Genomic DNA, 20,306 nt, shown 5'->3' on the forward strand with positions numbered 1-20,306 from the left:
TAGTGAAGACATCAAAACTATGAAATAACATATGAAATAACACATAATCATGTGGTAACCAAAAAAGTGTTAAAAAAATCATAATGTATTTGAGATTTGAAATTATTCAATGTAGCCACCCTTTGCCTTGATGACAGCTTTGCACACTCTTGGCATTCTCTCAACCAGCTTCATGAGGTATTTACCTGGAATGCATTTCAATTCACAGGTGTGCCTTGTTAAAAGTGAATTTGTGGAATTTCTTTCTTAATGCATTTGAGCCAATCAGTTGTGTTGTGACAAGGTAGGGGTGGTAAACAGAAGATAGCTCTATTTGGTAAAAGACAGAGTCCATATTATGGCAAGAACAGCTCAAATAAGCAAAGAGAAATGACAGTCCATCATTACTTTAAGACATGAAAGTCAGTCAATCCGGAGAATTTCAAGAACTTTGAAAGTTTCTTCAAGTGCAATCGCAAAAACCATCAAGCACTATAATTAAACTGTCTCTCATGAGAACCGCCACAGGAAAGGAAGATCCAGAGTTACCTCTGCTGCAGAGGATAAGTTCATTAGAGTTACCAGCCTCAGATTGCAGCCCAAATAAATGCTTCACAGAGTTCAAGTAACAGACACATCTCAACATCAACTGTTCAGAGGAGACTATGTGAATCAGGCCTTCGTGGTCGAATTGCTGCAAAGAAACCACGACTAAAGGACACCAATTATAAGAAGAGACTTGCTTGGGCCAAGAAACACGAGCAAGGGACATTAGACCGGTGGAAAACTGTCCTTTGGTCTGATGAGTCCAAATTTGAGATTTTTGGTTCCAACCGCTGTGTCTTTGTGAGACGCAGAGTAGTTGAACAGATGATATCCAAGTGTGGTTCCCACAGTGAAACATGGAGGAGGAGGTGTGATGGTGTGGGGGTGCATTAATGTTGACATTGTCTGTGATTTATTTAGAATTCAAGGCACACTTAACCAGCATGGCTACCACAGCATTCTGCAGCGATACGCCATCCCATCTGGTTTGGGCTTAGTGGGACTATCATTTGTTTTTCCACAGGACAATGACCCAAAACACCACTCCAGGCTGTGTAAGGGCTATTTGACCAAGAAGGAGAGTGATGGAGGGCTGCATCAGATGACCTGGCCTCCACAATCACCCGACCTCAACCCAATTGGGATGGTTTGGGATGAGTTAGACCGTAGAGTGAAGGAACAGCAGCCAACAAGTGCTCAGCATATGTGGGAACTCCTTAAAGACTGTTGGAAAAGCATTCCAAGTGAAGCTAGTTGAGAGAATGCCAAGCGTGTGCAAAGCTGTCATCAAGGCAAAGGGTGGCTACTTTGAAGAGTCTAAAATCTAAAATATATTTGGATATTTTGGTTACTACATGATTCCATATGTGTTATTTCATAGTTTTGATGTCTTCACTATTATTCTACAATGTAGAAAATATTACAAATTAAGAATAACCCTTCAATGAGTAGGTGTGTCCAAACTTTTGACTGGTACTGTATGTAAGCGGAGTATAGTGTTTGTGACATACTGTACAGTGTGTGTTTGCTTGTGTTTTTTGCGCTCTAGAAAGGTTCACTAGGGTTGCACAAGTTTCAGATGACAGGACCAACCCTTCGGTAACCCCTTACATCCAACTAACCTTCACCAGACACCCCTCATCTCCCAACCTAGGCACCTCCTGTCCTGACCCGTCACCCCCTCCCCATTCTCCCTGAGGAAATAAAAGTGTTCATGGAGAGAGGATCAGCCACTTTCTCTGCTGAAGACCATAGGGTACCATGCCATTGCCAAACTACGCTCCAAGCAGTAACGAAATCATGCCTGTGCCAAAGAGTGCAGGTAAGGGTTCATGATCTACTCCGTGAGCTTGCATGTGTCAATACATTATGTAATTGAAAGTGGACCAAAACCCTCTCCTCCTCAGTTGAACAGATTTTTAAAGCAAATGTAATAATCATTATCAGTATTACATTAATATAACATTTTATTGGATTTCCCAATACATTTTAGAAATGACAATTTTTAATATATATTTCACATTTTCAGAAATTAGCATTCAATAATTAATATTCACATTCCCATGAATACATGTTTTGTGTTTTGTTGTGTTATAAATGGTTTTACTTGATCAAACACAAGGCAAATAATGAATCAGTTTTACTTTTTATTGACATTGTATTGTTATGTCTCAAATGATTGATTGTAGTTTATCAGTAACTCAACTAAATAATAAATAGGAAATAATTTAATTACCATTGGGTCATTTTTTATAATACTTTTGAGATGACATTGTACCTAGTGAATAGGGAAATTAGGATTATTGTGGCTGATGTATTTCTGAAAATCAAGTTATTCAAGTTCCTATGCCTTCCTCTCACTGAAAACGACATCCAAATATGGAGTAAGTCCAGTGTCGTACTGTGCAATGATGCCAGTGTTGTTTTTCCTGACAACCTCAGTTGCAAAAGGCAAGTGCCTCCCGGCTTTTCTGGGCCGCAGGATTAAGAAACGAGTCGTTGTTTTAAGTTAACAAAGGAACTGACAGCCATTTCACTGTGTCATACTCAAACATACGTTTTAGCACTGATGTATGGGGCATGGTGGAGTCTATATGTAGGCTATGGGGCATGGTGGAGTCTATATGTAGGCTATGGGGCATGGTGTAGTCTATATGAGGTTATGGGGCATGGTGGAGTTTATATGTAGGCTATGGGGCATGGTGGAGTTTATATGAGGTTATGGGGCATGGTGGAGTTTATATGTAGGCTATGGGGCATGGTGGAGTCTATATGAGGTTATGGGGCATGGTGGAGTCTATATGAGGTTATGGGGCATGGTGGAGTCTATATGAGGTTATGGGGCATGGTGGAGTCTATATGAGGTTATGGGGCATGGTGGAGTCTATATGTAGGCTATGGGGCATGGTGGAGTCTATATGTAGGCTATGGGGCATGGTGGAGTCTATATGTAGGCTATGGGGCATGGTGGAGTCTATATGTAGGCTATGGGGCATGGTGTAGTCTATATGTAGGCTATGGGGCATGGTGGAGTCTATATGAGGTTATGGGGCATGGTGGAGTCTATATGTAGGCTATGGGGCATGGTGGAGTCTATATGTAGGCTATGGGGCACGTGGAGTCTATATGTAGGCTATGGGGCATGGTGGAGTCTATATGTAGGCTATGGGGCATGGTGGAGTCTATATGTAGGCTAGGGGGCAGGGTGGAGTCTATATGTAGGCTATGGGGCATGGTGTAGTCTATATGAGGTTATGGGGCATGGTGGAGTCTATATGTAGGCTATGGGGCATGGTGGAGTCTATATGTAGGCTATGGGGCATGGTGGAGTCTATATGAGGTTATGGGGCATGGTGGAGTCTATATGTAGGCTAGGGGGCAGGGTGGAGTCTATATGTAGGCTATGGGGCATGGTGTAGTCTATATGAGGTTATGGGGGCATGGTGGAGTCTATATGAGGTTATGGGGCATGGTGGAGTCTAGAGAGAGAGAGAGAGAGAGAGAGAGAGAGAGAGAGCGAGAGCGAGAGCGAGAGAGAGAGAGAGAGAGAGAGAGAGAGAGAGAGAGAGAGAGAGAGAATACCAAAAAAAAGAGGGCAAAATCTTTGCTTGCTTTATTGACTTTAAAAAAGCATTTGATTCTATTTGGCACGAAGGGCTATTCTACAAAATTCTCCAAAGTGGGCTTGGTGGTAAGGTGTATGACTTAATAAAATGCATGTACACAGAAAACAAGTGTGCAATAAAAATCAAAAACCAAAGAACCGAATTCTTTTCACAATGTCGAGGTGTGAGACAAGGCTGTAGTTTGAGTCCAAATCTTTTCAACATTTATATCAATGAATTAGCAGACATGTTGGACAATTCTCCAGCCCCAGGACTCACACTATTTGACACAGAGGTGAAATACCTGCTATATGCTGATGACTTGGTACTTCTATCACCAACCAAAGAAGGTCTTCAACAGAACATTAATATTCTAGAGCAATATTGCCATAATTGGGCCCTGGCAGTAAATTTCCCAAAAACTAAAATCATGATTTTCCAAAAACAAAACAGATGTCAGAAACACAAATATGAATTCACCCTGAACAACACCATCATTGAACACACAAAAAATTACACCTACCTTGGTCTGACCATATCTGCATCAGGAAACTTTAATAGGGCGGTGAATGCACTCAAAGAAAAAGCCCGCAGAGCATTGTATGCAATAAAAATGAAATTATTCAAAATCAACATCCCAATTAGAATTTGGACCAAAATATTTGACAGTGTAATCCTACCAATAGCTCTTTACGGAAGTGAGGTTTGGGGGCCACTCAATAAACTGGACTTTAAAATGTGGGACAAACATCCAATTGAAGCCCTACATGCAGAATTCTGTCGGAAAATCCTACAAGTCCAGAGAAATACACCAACTAATGCATGTAGGGCAGAATTGGGCCGCTTTCCAGTAATAATGAAAATACAAAAAATATCGTTAAAATTTTGGCTACATCTAAATTCAAGTCCAAATTCGAGTCTGCAATTTAAAGCACTTCAAACCCAAGAGCTGAGCCCAGAAACAAGCCCTCTCATTCAGCTGGTGTTGGACCTCACCAACCAAGCTGACACCAGCACTGCTTCAAAAGAAAGAATTCCAATAAACAAAATCATGAACCAATGAAAGGACTCATATATACAACATTGGAAAAACGAAACAAAATCCCAAAGCCGACTAAATTGCTATCTGACCCTAAACAGAGAATATGAATTGGCTGAATATCTCTACTCTGTCAGAGATACGAAGCAGAGACAGATCCTCACCAAGTACAGGCTGAGTGACCACCGTTTGGCAATAGAAACCGGCAGACATAAAAAGACATGGCTACCCAAAGAGGAGCGTGTATGTGGTCACTGCACGACAGGGGATGTAGAAACAGAGATGCACTTTCTCCTTTACTGTGATAAATATTCCTCACCAAGAGATTCATTATTCACAGAAATGTCTACATTTATTCCAAATTTTAACTTATTAAACCCAGAGGAAAACCTAAAAATACTCATGGGCAAAGGAGCAATGGCTCCTCTTGCAGCCAAATATGTATTTGCCTGCCATAGCCTGAGGGACACTGAATAATAACATCTGCATAGTAAGCAGTATTATGACTGTTACTTATTATGACTGTTATTGTTATTACTGTTATTGTTATTACTTTTATTATTGTTGTTTATCATTCCAAGTAGTAATGGTATGGGTGGTAATGGTAATGATAGCAGTTTAATGATGGTGGTGGTGGTAGTAGTGGTAATGATGATAGTAGTTGTAGTACCAATGTAATGGTGAAGATGACCGTTATTTAGTTATAAGTTAGTTATAGTTTCATTTTTTTATTACATTACATTCGATAATTGACTGTTACCATTTTATTGTTACTATTTTTATATTTAATTTTGTATTATTATTTACTGCCATTCTATATTATTATTTGTCATTGTTTATAATTTTATTGCAATGTATATTGTATACATTGTTGCTTTGGCAATATTGACACAATGTTGTTCATGCCAATAAAGCAGCTTGAATTTGAATTTGAGAGAGAGAGAGAGAGAGAGAGAGAGAGAGAGAGAGAGAGAGAGAGAGAGAGAGAGAGAGAGAGAGACAGAGACAGAGACAGAGACAGAGACAGAGACAGAGACAGAGACAGAGACAGACAGACAGACAGACAGACAGACAGACAGACAGAGACAGACAGACAGACAGACAGACAGACAGACAGACAGAGAGAGAGAGAGAGAGAGAGAGAGAGAGAGAGAGAGAGAGAGTGCTCATCACTGGGTGTTTATTATGAATGTATGATGTCGATAACATGTTGTTTATTGGCCACCAGTTACAAGCTCTATCATGTTCCTTTGACAGGCCCACTTTGCCAAGTACCTCTCTCCGCCTGTCTTGCTGCCAAATCTCTCCCCCATCTCATCAATCAGCTCATCAAACTGTTTCCCCCTCTTCTGACATCGCCTCTCCAGACCACAATGTTCCCACCGGATCAAATCCATTCTTTCAGCAGTCAGCTCTCACACAGCCTCACTGGCCCGTTGGCCATGTCAGGTCTCACACCTCATCTGTCTGTCACTTTGTTCCATGAAACTAACCTCTCTGAATGCTTCCATAGATTCCGTCCACTTCTTTTCTATATTTCTCATCCTCTTTCTCCCTCTCCAGTTTCCACTCTGTGCTTCTCCATATATCCCTCTGTCCATCCAACCCTGCCATGGATCCTTCACATGTATCCAGACCCAGCCGTGTGGCCTCAATGTCCCATCACTCCCTTCTCACTCCCTTTCACTGCTGTCGTGTCTTTGACTATGCCAGATTAATTGCTATGACATGCTATTCTATAAAATAATTTCTCCGTAATTAATATTACCTGATTGAACTAATCATGTAAATATTAATTAACTAGAGTGGGACACCACGAAAGAATATTTATAGAGCTGTTATCTTCCGAATAAACTCTTAAAGATTTAGTAATATTTTACATCCATAGCAGTCACCTTAATCGTCATTTTATTCAGTCTCATCTGAAAGTGGTAAATCCTTGTTAAATGCAAGAATCCTGGCTAACAAGTTGAATCAGCAATACAAAATTGGGTTTAATTATTTATTTACTAAATACCTAACTAATCACACAGAATCACACATATACAATTAAATCATAACTTGATTACAAAGTGCCGTCATACAGAAAACGTCCCTAGCGGGCAGAATAGATATGACCGCTTGTTACACAAAGAAAAGGGGCGGGATTTTAGTGAAAGAGCGGGAGACTGGAACAGAGGCGAAGCTGTGCTATTGTAAATACAGTATCTTATGCATTCTAAATTACCGCCCATTTGAAGAAGGAAAATGCAATAAATATTTACTCTGAGAGGCGCTTCAGTAGGTTGGTGGTAGATGGACCGTGTCGCCAACCCGAGTCCTCTGTCCTTTGAAGAATGTCTCTGGTGCCTTACTGGATACGTTGGAGTAACGTTGTGTGTAGTAGACGGGATACTCGGACTGTCCTTCCTAACCTGCGTTTGTAGCAGCTGTTGCTAACTCAACGGCTAGGAGATATCACTTCTGTAGTGAATACGAGTTCAAAGTTCATACCATTCACAATCAAAGTCCATGCTGCTGTTGGCTTAGTTCTGTAGTTATCATCTGAACCATTCTGACATCGGATCGTCACCCTAAATGTACCCGGAACAGAAAGTTATATTTTTTGTCAATGGCTTTTATAGTGGAGGGAGAGGGGTGTGTCTGAAAAGTCTATTACCCATGTCTCTTCACAGGGGTGGGCCCCTAGTTGAGCAGAAGCCCAAACTTATGAAAACACAAATCTCTCATTTGGAAGCTAAAATTAAATTTCATCTCTTCACAAATAATTTCCTATTCAAACATTTGAATTAAACAACAATTCCATGTGAATCCGATACCTCTGACGTTTAGACTTTCCACAGTAGAGTTTATGTCATTCTATCATTGATGAGAATGTGTCAGAGGGCAACCGAACTGACATAATATACCTTAAGTACCACCGCATATGTTCAGTTGGTCGGATTACCAGAATATAGTTCATTTCCCCCCGCTTCTGATGTTCCCAGAATCTCTATGTTAACCAAGGGGTTTTCTTATGTCACATCAGTTATAGTAGGGAGAGAGAAAAAGGGGGAAAGAGGTATTTATGACTCTATAATAAACCTACCCCCACTGCCAACGTCATGACACTGCCATCCTCTGGCTCCCATGCTAATGAAGTGTGAAGTCATGGACAGTAACTCAAGTACCTGGCTGTGAAACACTAAGTTTTATTCATGGCTGTTTGATTCTGTGAAAATCTGACTGCTGAGGTTCATATCTGATTGCTTCAGTTCTGACTCATGAAGAATTATATTTCTTCAGATTGCCAGATTTAAATTTAGACAGTTGCATTGCTTTTCGTGACAATGTACTACTAAACATTGATTATTACAAAGTCAATTGGAGCTAGGTCTTCACGGTCCACCTTGGAACCGATATACCCGATTTCGGACCAGGGCCTGATCGGGTTCGGGTCTGAAATTCTAACTTGTCCCTCAGGTCCGGGTTGGGTCCTGTTTGATTGGACCCAGCCACGGCTCTGCATAGCCTCTAGCATATTTATTTTACGCTAATAAGGATAATTTATTGACTTATAGAAGGCCTAGCCAACATATACTGTAAAGACCTATTTGTTAACCAGAAGAACAACTTGGCTGATAAACAGATTTTTTTTGTCACTCGGACCAATTAGGGTACGGGTTGGGTCTAGGTCGAGTTGTCCTTGGGTCCATTCTGGTCCTGGTCCAACTTTTTAGACCAGTGAAGACCTCTAATTGGAGGCCATCACATTTCATCTCATGTTGAGAACCTCCCAATGACTTTCTCCTTCTTTTTCTTCAAGAATGCTGTCATGTATCCTCCTGTTGGTTTGTACATCTTTCTGTCCATTCTTTTTCCATCCATCTCCATTTCATCATCGGCGTGGAACACAGCAAGTTTTTTTTAGACACTTCATAACAGAGGGCAAAGGGATGGGTCTGAGCTTTGGCCAGCTCCCTTCACCTCTCTCCGTCACATCTCGTGATCTTCCTATCAGTGGAGATCCCGCTGTTCCCGAACCCGATCCGGGCAGAGAGCTCCATCTCATCCAGGGGGGTCGCGCAGACCACCGACGAGCACTTCCAACATAAGCAGCTTCTTTTCTACCAGAGGGTTCATCGTCCTGGCCTCTGAAAGGCATCTACAGATGTCCTCAACATGGCCGACTGGCTTTCCTCCAATTACCAGGGAGGACTCTTCATTTCATTCTCCGATTAGCTTCTGTCCATCCGCAGCACACCCATCATATGTCCTGAATGTCGTTGCTACTGTGAATAAACATAATACTCATCTTCAAACACATCTCTAGAAATTGACAAGTGTTGGTTAAATGGACAAACTTTTCCAAGAACAGAAGAAATCTATTCAAATGCTGTCCCCAATACTGTTGGACTTCCATTCCAAACCTTCCCCTGCCAATTCAATCCCATGATTCGCAATTAGATTTATGGTTCAATGGATTCCAATGCATTTGACCCGTATGTTTGACCTGAGGTAGTTGTTTGTCATTTTCTGCCACTGTCTCTATGTGCCTGAACATTCATCCACCCGTTTTCTCTTTCTTTAAATGTCTCTATCTCTGTGTCAACTCATCAATCTCTCTGAGTATCTGTTTATCCATCTGTCAATCTGTCCGGGGCTTTGCTGGTGACCCCACTGAGAGCAGCAGGGTATCTGGCTGGGCTTATCCTCCACAGGGGAGCCAGAGCCCACTCATATCCCCCCACCGGGCCCCGCTCATAATAACCAGCCAGGGTGATGTCTCTGGATGTCTTCTGGATGTCAGAAACTATTCATACCCTTTCCCTTTTTGCAAAAAAAAAAAAAAAACTGTTTTCTTTGTCTTATGGGGTATTGTGTGTAGATTGATGAGGGAAAAAACTATTTAATCTATTTTAGAATAAGGCTGTAATGTAACAAAATGTGGAAAAAGTCAAGGGGTCTGAATACTTTCCGAATGCACTGTATACTGCCTGTGAAACATTCTCTTCAAATTAGGATCAGACACTTTTCAAATAGCAAGATTGCCTGTCAAATGCTCCATCACATTACTGTGCTAGCAAAACATTTTAGCAGACCCCCTCTTGACAGCGTTTTAGAGTTAAGTTCGTGCAATTCCACACATTTTGACACGGGGCGTAGAGAAAACTTTGACGTTTTAAAGCAAGTTTTCTGCAATTCTACACATTTTACCATGTGGCAGAGAGACGATTTAGCAATTTTAACTCATTTCATGTAATTGTACTCATTTTGCCATGGGGCGGAGAGACAAAATTGTCTGTTTGACAGCCATTGGCTGTTTGAATTTCCTGCAATTCTATAAATTTTTCCATAGGGTGGAGAGAAATGTCTGAGTGAGACTGACTAACAAAATCACTTACTAACGAAATCAATGGGGGCCCCACAGCCGATAATTGGACCATGATTACTAAGTAGCTAGCTGGCCGCTAGACTAATTTGCCAATATACATATGTTTTGCTGACATGGGCTAATTGAGTGACTATCAGTCTCTGACATAACAAGAGAAAAACTACTGATGCACAACCAAATGTCAAAATTGCACCTTGTGTATTCTACTATTTTAACTTGCAACAGTAGGGCTTATTACATTTTTTTGAGGAGCCGCCAATTGCCCATCCCTGCTTTAAAATGTATATTTAAATCTCTCTACCCTCGCAATGATTCTCCTGAATCCTTTGGTGACACCCTCCATCAATGTCTTACTTTTGCCATCTACTAACTATCCTTGGTTATCCTGTTAGTCGACTCTTGCTATTTTTCTCTGTGTCCCTCCCTCTCCCATCGCTCTGTCCCTATAAGGGAGGATTCCGGGAGAGTATGGGGAGGGATGACGGATTAAGTGACCTGTCATCAAACCCTTTCCTTCCTACTGCCCACATCCCGACTCCCGAGATCAGATGTCCTTCTCCCTTTCTCTCTTGCCAAACCTTCCCTGATCATTACTTCTACTTGTTGTTCAGCACAGTATACATTATATGCATAACTTTCTGTTAAAGTAATTTTAATCTCTTTTGGGCAGTGTGCAGCTGTTCAGTCTTCAGGACACATGCAGTGGAGTGTAAGTCACAAACATGGAAGCTTGATTGGAAAGACCAGTGGTTCAGAGTTCAGCCAACCACGATGGGAAGTTGTTGAAAGACATCATAACCTCTAAACTGGGCATACAGTAATGTGGCAGCTTCTTTGGTACACATACTTCAAGCAAGGAAGATAGTGAAGTTCTCAGCCTTATTCTTCCTTTGCTCATCCTCCCAGTTTCACTTGGCCTCTACTGATGTTGTAACAAGCTCACATTTACCTCATCGTCATCATCCTGTCGGCTCCCTCTCCGCCACTGGGCAGACACATCGCGAAAGCTGGAGAGTTAGGTTTCCCTCAGACAGGTGCCAGCATGGACTGTCCTGCGCAAAAGAGCTGGGCTAAAAGGACAGACTGGCCAATCCTTCCAGTAATGTGTTGGCAGGGCCACCGTGATCAATGACCAGTTGACTACCTGTCCTCTAAAAAGTAATCCATTGGTGTTAGCAAAGGCCCTGGCTTCCTGCAATGGTGCAGACTGTCAGGAAGAACAATTAAGACATTATACTAGAGGTTGCAAATTTGACCAATCACCACACTATTACTGTATAAAACAATCAAATCACAGCAATATTACTGCATAAAACTGTTCAATGACCACACTACAAAAAGAAGGCCCGAAATTCTTACCAATCCCAACACTTTGTCCCACAAAAAATGGTTCAATCAAGCCACATAACAAATTCCCTATGCCCTCAGACGAACCATCAAACAGGCAAAGCGTTAATACAGGACTTTTATGCTCGCTTCGAAGGCAAGCAACACTGAAGCATGCATGAGAGCCCCAGCTGTTATAGACGACTGTGTGATCACGCTCTCCGTAGCCGATGTGAGCAAGACCTTTAAACAGGTCAACATTCACAAAGCCGCGGGGCCAGACGGATTACCAGGACGTGTACTCAAAGCATGCGCGGACCAACTGGCAAGTGTCTTCACTGACATTTTCAACCTCTCCCTGACTGAGTCTAATACCTACATGTTTCAAACAGACCCCCATGGTCCATGTGCCCAAGAAAGCGAAGGTAACCTGCCTAAATGATTACCGCCCCATAGCACTCACGTCAGTAGCCATGAAGTGCTTTGAAAAGCACACATCAACACCATCATGTCGGAAACCCTAGACCTACTCCAATTCACATACCGCCCCAACAGATCCGCAGATGACGCAATCTCAATCGCACTCCACACTGCCCTTTCCCGCCTGGACAAAAGGGACACCTATGTGAGAATGCTGTTCATTGACAACAGCTCAGTGTTTAACACCATAGTGCCCACAAAGCTCATCACTAAGCTAAGGACCCTGGGACTAAACACCTCCCTCTGCAACTGGATCCTGGACTTCCTGACGGGCTGCCCCCAACGATGAGACAGTCTATAGGGAGGAGGTCAGAGACCTGGCAGTGTGGTGCCAGGACAACACCCTCTCCCTCAACGTGAACAAGACAAAGGAGCTCGTGGACTAAAGGAAAAGGAGGGCCGAACAGGCCCCCGTTAACATCGACGGGCTGAAGTGGAGCGGGTCGAGAGTTTAAAGTTCCTGGTCATGGTCTAAACACATCAAGGCAGTTGTGAAGAGGGCATGACAACACCTTTTCCCCTCAGGAGAATGAAAAGATTTAGCATGGGTCCCCAGATCCTCAAAAAGTTCTACAGCTGTACCATCGAGAGCATCCTGACGGGTTGCATCACCGCCTGGTATGGCAACTGCTCAGCATCTGACCGTAAGGCGCTACAGAGGGTAGTGCGTACGGCCCAGTACATCACTGGGGCCAAGCTTCCTGACATCCAGGACCTATATACTAAGCGGTGTCAGAGGAAGGCCCCAAAAATTGTCAAAGACTCCAATCACCCAAGTCATAGACTGTTCTCTCTGCTACCGCACGGCAAGCGGTACCGGAGCGCCATGTCTAGGACCAAAAGGCTCCATAACAGCTTCAACCCCCCAAGCCATAAGACTGCTGAACAATTAATCAAATGGCCACCCGGACTATTTACATTGACTCCCTCCCTTTGTTTTATACTGTTGCTACTTCCTGTTTATTATCTATGCACAGTCACTTTACAAATTACCTCGACTAACCTGTACCCTCCCACATTGACTCAGTACTGGTACCCCCTGTGTATAGCCACGTTATTGTTATGTAATTTTCTTGTATTACTTTTTAATTCAAATTATTATATATTTTTTTACTTTATTTAGTAAATATTTTCTTAACTCTATTTCTTGAACTGCATTGTTGGTTAAGGGCTTGTAATTAAGCATTTCACAGTAAGGTGTTACCAAATACCTGTTGTATTCGGCGCATGTTACAATTTTTATATTATTTTATTTGACATGTCAACAAACTTTTACCGCAGTAAGTGCATTTTCAAACCTATGGTTGACTTCTTCTAAGCCCTGGTACAGATAACATGAATTTGTGTGTGAATGGGTCCCTTGAGAGATACTGGTAGATGAAAAGTAAGAGTCCACAAAACCCAGTGAACTTGAAATAAATGAAGAACAGGACTCAAGTATCTGAGAACACCCTTGTATTGTAAGCCATCACAAGGTATCACAATACATATTTGGAACTATCAAAATGACATGAACAAAGCCACATTTAGCATAACTTTGGACCACATTTGCAACAACTTCCGCTTTACTGTTTCATTGACATTTCGCAATGAGTTATCTAAGTATAAAAAACATTTACTGCAAATCAAGCATATACCTGATGACCAAACTGTCACCCGCTGGCATGTCAAAGAGGTACAGTGCCTTGCAAAAGTATTCACCCCCTTGGTGAATACTTTTCCTATTTTGTTGCATTACAACCTGTAATTTAAATATATTTTTATTTGGATTACGTGTAATGGACATACACAAAATAGTTCAAATTGGTGAAGTGAAATAAAAAAAAAAACTTGTTTAAAGAAATTCTAAAAAATAAAAAACGGAAAGGTGGTGTGTGCATATGTATTCACCCCCTTTGCTATGAAGCCCCTAAATAAGATCTGGTGCAACCAATTACCTTCAGAAGTCACATAATTAATTAAATAAAGTCCACCTGTGTGCAATCTAAGTGTCACATGATCTCAGAATATATACACCTGTTCCGAAAGGCCCCAGAGTCTGCAACACCAATAAGCAAGGGACACCAAGGAGCTCTCCAAATAGGTCAGGGACAAAGTTGTGGAGAAGTACAGGTCAGGGTTGGGTTATAAAAAAATATCTGAAACTTTGAACATCCCACGGAGCACCATTAAATCCATTATTAACAAATGTAAGGAATATGGCACCACAACAAACCTACCAAGAGAGGGCCACCCACCAAAACTCATGGACCAGGCAAGGAGCGCATTAATCAGAGAGGCAACAAAGATACCAAAGATAACCCTGAAGGAGCTGCAAAGCTCCACAGCGGAGATTGGTGTATCTGTCCATAGGACCACTTTAAGCCGTGCACTCCACAGAGCTGGGCTCTAAGGAAGAGTGTCCAGAAAAAAAGCCATTGCTTAAAGAAAATAATAAGCAAACACGTTTGGTGTTCGCCAAAAGGCATGTGGGAGACTCCCTAAACATATGGAAGAAGGTACTCTGGTCAGATGAGACTAAAATGTAGCTTTTTAGCCATCAAGGAAAATGCTATGTCTGGTGCAAACCCAACACATCTCATCACCCCAAGACACCATCCCCACAGTGAATTATGGTGGTGGCAGCATCATGCTGTGCGGATGTTTTTAATCGGCAGGGACTGGGAAACTGGTCAGAATTGAAGGAATGATGGATGGCGCTAAATACAGGGAAATTCTTGAGGGAAACCTGTTTCAGTCTTCCAGAGATTTGAGATTGGGATGGAGATTCACCTTTCAGCAGGACAATGACCCTAAGCATTGTCATGACGTTGCCTGTTTAGGTACATAAAGCCCATCCCCCTCTCCCTGCCACTCCCTGCCTCCCCCTTTCCTCCTTCAACCCATGCTGTGGTCACAGAGAGACGTCGTAAATTCCTGAGAATCTCCTCATGGCCAAACAGTATTAGAGAGAGGGTAAACTTTCAGGACAAAGGGTTTTCTTCCACCTCACAGAACTTGAGGTACGAACAGATTTCATGTTCCTGCAAAAGTATAAAAGATCGGTGAAGATTCCAGCTATTAACCGGTCCGTTTGTCACAATGTGGGAAACTCATGGGAGACTGTGTGGCTGCATTACCATACCGCTGTTTGTATAATAACCTCAGATATGAGGTTTACATCTGTTTGTTGTATAAAATGAATGAGTGAGTATGATACTGTTTGTATAATTGTGTAATATGATTTTGGACTGTTTAATGAAGAAAAATACAAATCCCTTTTGATTTGAACTAAATCCAAGGACCGCCCCTGAGCCCAGTTAGGGTCAGACATCCTGGGACAGCCCCTTTCTGCAATTCCGAATAAAACCCAACTTTGAGAAATTATCAGCAGACCATGTTTTTTCTCCCTAGGAGGAGAACGAAGGTTAAGTACCATTGCTGAATCTTTAACCATACCACGTGGTTAAACTCTTAGACTAATAAGAACAAGTCTTTGATATTGACTACTAGTCTGCAGCTAGGAATTCGGTATCATTGAACGTGAAGAAAGACAACTGCCGAAACATCCATTCTATAACGAATGTCACTCTGAACTATCCACAATAACCAAGACAGAGACAGACGAATCTCCAACAGAAACTAACTTTTCTCCAGCGATCAAGACGACACACTGAGCGTAAATATATATATATATTGATTGCAATTGTTCCCGAATGAGTGAGCGTTCATGTGTAAAGGATTAGCATGTCAATTGTTATAATTATGAACTCTGTGGTGACGTCTTAGTCGAACCCCAATTTTCGCTTTGTCTAACAAGCCGCCATGCCGGTTCAGCCCACTAGGGCATATTTCTCCCATCATTTCATGTAACCATTTTAAGTTTGTTTGTTTGTTTATGCATTTCTGTGAATTACTTAGTTAGTAATAAATAAATGATTTAAAACAATTGATGTATGGATGACTCATAGTGAAGACTGGGCTCGTGCAGATAACCAACAATTTACGACATTTGGAATGAGACTAACGTGAGGTAAAATAAATAAATCATTAATCAGAAGACTATTGATTAGATATGAAAATATCTGAAAGGTTATATTGGGAAATTATAACTTTGTAATCTGACTACTTTCCCTGGTGCCCCCAAAATTCATAGTTAATTAGTTACGTTATTAATCAGTTGATCGCGTAATCCCTAATTACAGGAATCTTTGATATAAACTATAAGTCTTCAATTTAATGATAGCAAAGACACGACAGCATACTGCTAAAGCAACACTTGAGTGGTAGGGAAAACATTTAAATGTCTTGGAATGGCCTAGTCAAAGCCCAGACCTCAATCCAATTGAGAATCTGTGGTATGATTTAAAGATTGCTGTACACCAGCGGAACCCATCCAACTTGAAGGAGCTGGAGCAGTTTTGCCTTGAAGAATGGGCAAAAATCCCAGTGGCTAGATGTGCCAAGCTTATAGAGACATACCTCAAGAGACTTGCAGCTGTAATTGCTGCAAAAGGTGGCTCTACAAAGTATTGACTTTGGGGGGGGAATAGTTACGCACGTTCAAGTTTTCAGTTTTTTTGTTATTTCTTGTTTGTTTCACAATAAAAAATATTTTCCATCTTCAAAGTAGTAGGCATGTTATGTAAATCAAATGATACAACCCCCCCCAAAAATCTATTTTTATTCCAGGTTGTAGGGCAACAAAATAGGAAAAATTACAAGAGGGGTGAATACTTTCGCATGCCACTGTATATCAAGGAACTTTAATGTGAACCTTGTTGAGGCAATTAAAACAGATTAAGTCTGATAGGTGAGAATGAGCGATCAGCTGAAACGAGATGGATGACCCTGTGAAAATCAAGTAATTTGAGCTAATGTCGACCATAGACGAAAGGAGACTGACGCACGATGACAGTCCGAGTGGAAACAGCAATAGCACCCAGTTTTCTGAGAAAGTGAGATGACAAATGAATGGACAGGAGGGAGAACCAAAGATTAAACAACAGTCGGAGTACTTCAGCAGCAGAGATAAATATGCTCTCAGTGTTGTGAAATAACGTCCATCACACAACTTGTAATCTTATAACGGCCTGACCCCTGGTGTCAGCGGCTGTGATGTGTGTCCTTAGCGGATGTAAAGCCGTAACCCAAACCTGGACTGGTATGGGTAAACTACATTAATCAGTGCTAAGAAAAGACTCAGAATAGCATACACACTCCAAAGTGATATACGGCATTAAGGTAAATAGTGGGAGGGAGGGGGGATGAAGGGAGAGAGTGACAGGAGCAGGGAGATAGAGGCAAGGGAAGGAGAGATGAAGAGAAGGAAGGGAGAAAATGAATAATGGGCAGTAACTGCACCTAGCACAACCTCTACTAACTGCAGCTAGCACAACCTCTACAAATGGTACCGAGCACAACCTCTATAAACTGCACCTAGCACAACCGCGGCAAATGCACAGTGAATAAATACATAACAACAATCTGACACAAGGTAATTTTCTATTTGGGAAAGATAATTCATTTTTTGCCTCTTTTCTGTAGGAAGAAAATCCCAGGCAGCTCCTGCAGGTATGATTTCTGTAATACTGAATGTATAAGTACTGAAAAGCCTTTGTAAATCCTGACTAACAATGGCATCCCAGGAATTACATTAGACCGGTGGTGTAATTCAAACTGGATTATCTCATCAGTATACTGCTAATGGATTTCACACTTTATCTCTCTCTCTCATAACAGAGGTGCCGCCGGTGTACGAGCCCAATATTCATGATCCCACCACCAGGGCTGACCTCATGAAATGTAAGGCCATGTAATTGGCTCTTTATCACTTTGGGCCTCACTCTCTGTAATGCATTTGATGCTAAATCCTGCTTGCCAACAGCCTATACAATGTTGAAATGCACAATTATGACCTGGCATACATTATATCCGCTTTACGGCCTACACACAAGAGATTGTACATATCTCATTAATATCACAGTACTCATCTGACCTTATGTTGTCCGACCCTTTCATCTTATCCATATTCATCCAACCACTCAACTCAATTTCTCTCTCTTGACCTCATCCTTTCTCTTTCTCCCCTCAGACTGGATCCCCCTCTCCCTGGATGACAAAACGGCCCAGAAGCTGCTGTGGATATCCGAGAGCAACCTCAAGGTGTCGCGTATGTCAGAGGAGGTGTGTCCATACCCCATGAGACCGGAGAGATATGAGCATTCGCCACAGGTTGGTCTGCCATCCTCAGTTACAGGGCACACATCATAGTGCCATTGTGTAACTAAAGTGTGCCCACCGTTTTGGACATGCCATCAGCGCATGCCTGGCTCTAAAACATCTCTAATCTATCCTTTCTACTATCCACTCTCTACTCTGTGCAGGTGCTGTGTAAGGAGGGTCTGTTGGGGCAGAGAGGGTACTGGGAGGTGGACTATGGCGGCTGGGTGGTGATTGGTGCAGTGTACGAGAGCATGGGCCGGAAGAATGGGCCATGTGGGCTGGGGGAGAACGAAAGCTCATGGGGTGCAGGCTGGGCCGGCTCCTGCTACCACGTCTGGCACAACGGGGAGAAAGTGGAGGTCGAGCTCCCTTTGTGCAACACCATGAGCATATACCTGGACCAGCCCGCTGGCATCATCAAATTCTTCATCGTGGAAGGAGAAGGGGAGGCGGAGAAGGCGGTGCGACTGATACACAAGTTCAAAACTGAACTCAAAGAGAAGATTCTGCCTTGTTTCTGGGTTGGCAGTAAATCCTTCTGTTGGATCCGGAAGAAAGAGGGACAGTAACAAGAAGGGTGTAGGAAAGGAGAGATGGAATAACGGGTCAGGGAATTTGTAAGAGAGGGAGGTAAAGTGAACGAGAAGATATATGTTTCTAATATTTGGAGAACAAGCACTGGTGTCAGAATGCAGAATTGAAGCAGAGAATGATGTAATCTTCACAACATTAAATTAGTTGTAATCTGTAAGATTCACATCATGTCTATGGTTTTAAGTGTTGCTGTTATCCCTCTTTTGCATGAGGACAACATACATATGAATTACTAGGTTATATTATAATATTTAGAATGACAATTATATTGACTATTACTATTTATTAGTACTGTCAGTAGTTTTTGTTACAGCACTAGTTTGTTAGTGTTAAAGTAGGGTGTGTAGTTTAAATTCATAGCTTGTATCATTTTATATCTGATTGAACCATGGTCATGTATGAATGTGATGAATAAATACAACTGTGTAACAGTAGAGTTCAACTATTTATACTGAAAAAATCTATATAAATACAACATGCAAAAATGTCAACGATTTTACTGAGTTACAGTTCATATAAGGAAATCATTCAATTGAAATAAATTCATTAGGCCCTAATCTATGGATTTCACATGACTGGGAATACAGATATGCATCTGTTGGTCACAGATACCTTAAAAAAAGGTAGGGGAGTGTATCAAAAAGCATCTGGTGTGACCACCATTTGCCTCATGCAGCGCGACACATCTCCTTCGCATAGAGTTGATCAGGCTGTTGATTGGGGCCTGTGGAATGTTGTCCCACTCCTCTTCAATGGCTGTGCAAAGTTGCCGGATATTGGCAGGAACCGGAACACGCTGTCGTACACGATCCAGAGCATCCCAAACATACTCAATGGGTGACATGTCTGGTGAGTATGCAGACCATGGAAAAACTGGGACATTTTCAGCTTCCAGGAATTGTTTACAGATCCTTGCAACCATGGGGCAATGCATTATCATGCTGAAACATGGCTGTGGATGAATGGCACGACAATGGACCTCAGGGTCTCCTCACAGTATCTCTATGCATTCAAATTGCCATAGATAAAATGCAATTGTGTTCGTTGTCCGTAGTTTATGCCTGCCCATACAATAACCCCACCATGGGGCACTCGGTTCACAACGTTGACATCAGCTCATCCACACAAAGCCATAAACATTGTCTGCCATCTGCCCGGTATAGTTGATACCGGTATTCATCCATGAAGAGCATACTTCTCCTGCATGCCAGTGGCCGTTGAAGGTTAGCATTTACCTACTTTAGTCAGTCAGGTCAAGACCCTGGTAAGAATGACAAGCACGCAGATGAGCTTCCCTGAGATGGTTTCTGACATAAATTATTGGGTTGTGCAAAGCCACAGCTTCATCAGTTGTCCGAGTAGCCGGTCTCAGACGATCCCGTAGGTGAAGGAGCCAGATGTGGAGGTCCTGGGCTGGCGTGGTTACATGTGGTCTGCAGTTGTGAGGCCGGTTGGACGTACTATCAAATTCTCTAAAATGATGTTGGCGGCGGCTTATGGTAGGGAAATACAGATTCAATTCTCTGGCAACAGCTCTGGTGGACATTCCTGCAGTCAGCATGCCAATTGCACGCTCCCTCAAAACGAGATCTGTAGCATTGTGTTGTGTGACAAAACTAAACATTTTAGAGTTGCCTTTCACTGTCCCCAGCACAATGTG

At 42.1% G+C, this 20,306-nt stretch overlaps 1 protein-coding gene across 1 annotated transcript; it reads left to right on the forward strand.

Moving 5' to 3' along the window:
- The first annotated feature begins 1,785 nt into the window (after positions 1-1,785).
- Positions 1,786-19,075, forward strand: LOC129833939 (tripartite motif-containing protein 16-like). The gene is made up of 5 exons (XM_055898756.1): positions 1,786-1,846; positions 17,375-17,401; positions 17,570-17,632; positions 17,922-18,061; positions 18,214-19,075. Exons 1-5 carry the CDS (start codon positions 1,786-1,788, stop codon positions 18,619-18,621), a joined length of 699 nt encoding a protein of 232 aa, XP_055754731.1. The 3' UTR covers positions 18,622-19,075.
- The last annotated feature ends 1,231 nt before the right edge of the window (positions 19,076-20,306 follow it).

This window comes from Salvelinus fontinalis, chromosome 34 (genome assembly GCF_029448725.1).
Source record: "Salvelinus fontinalis isolate EN_2023a chromosome 34, ASM2944872v1, whole genome shotgun sequence".
NCBI classification, from domain to species: Eukaryota; Metazoa; Chordata; class Actinopteri; order Salmoniformes; family Salmonidae; genus Salvelinus; species Salvelinus fontinalis.

What these genes read in the sequence shown, in the direction of transcription:
- LOC129833939 (XM_055898756.1), top strand. Translation starts at nt 1,786, where the DNA reads ATGCCATTGCCAAACTACGCTCCAAGCAGTAACGAAATCATGCCTGTG. An exon ending in ATCCCAGGCAGCTCCTGCAG is followed by an intron (nt 17,402 to 17,569) that starts GTATGATTTCTG and finishes CTCTCATAACAG; the next exon opens with AGGTGCCGCCGGTGTACGAG. An exon ending in GATATGAGCATTCGCCACAG is followed by an intron (nt 18,062 to 18,213) that starts GTTGGTCTGCCA and finishes TACTCTGTGCAG; the next exon opens with GTGCTGTGTAAGGAGGGTCT.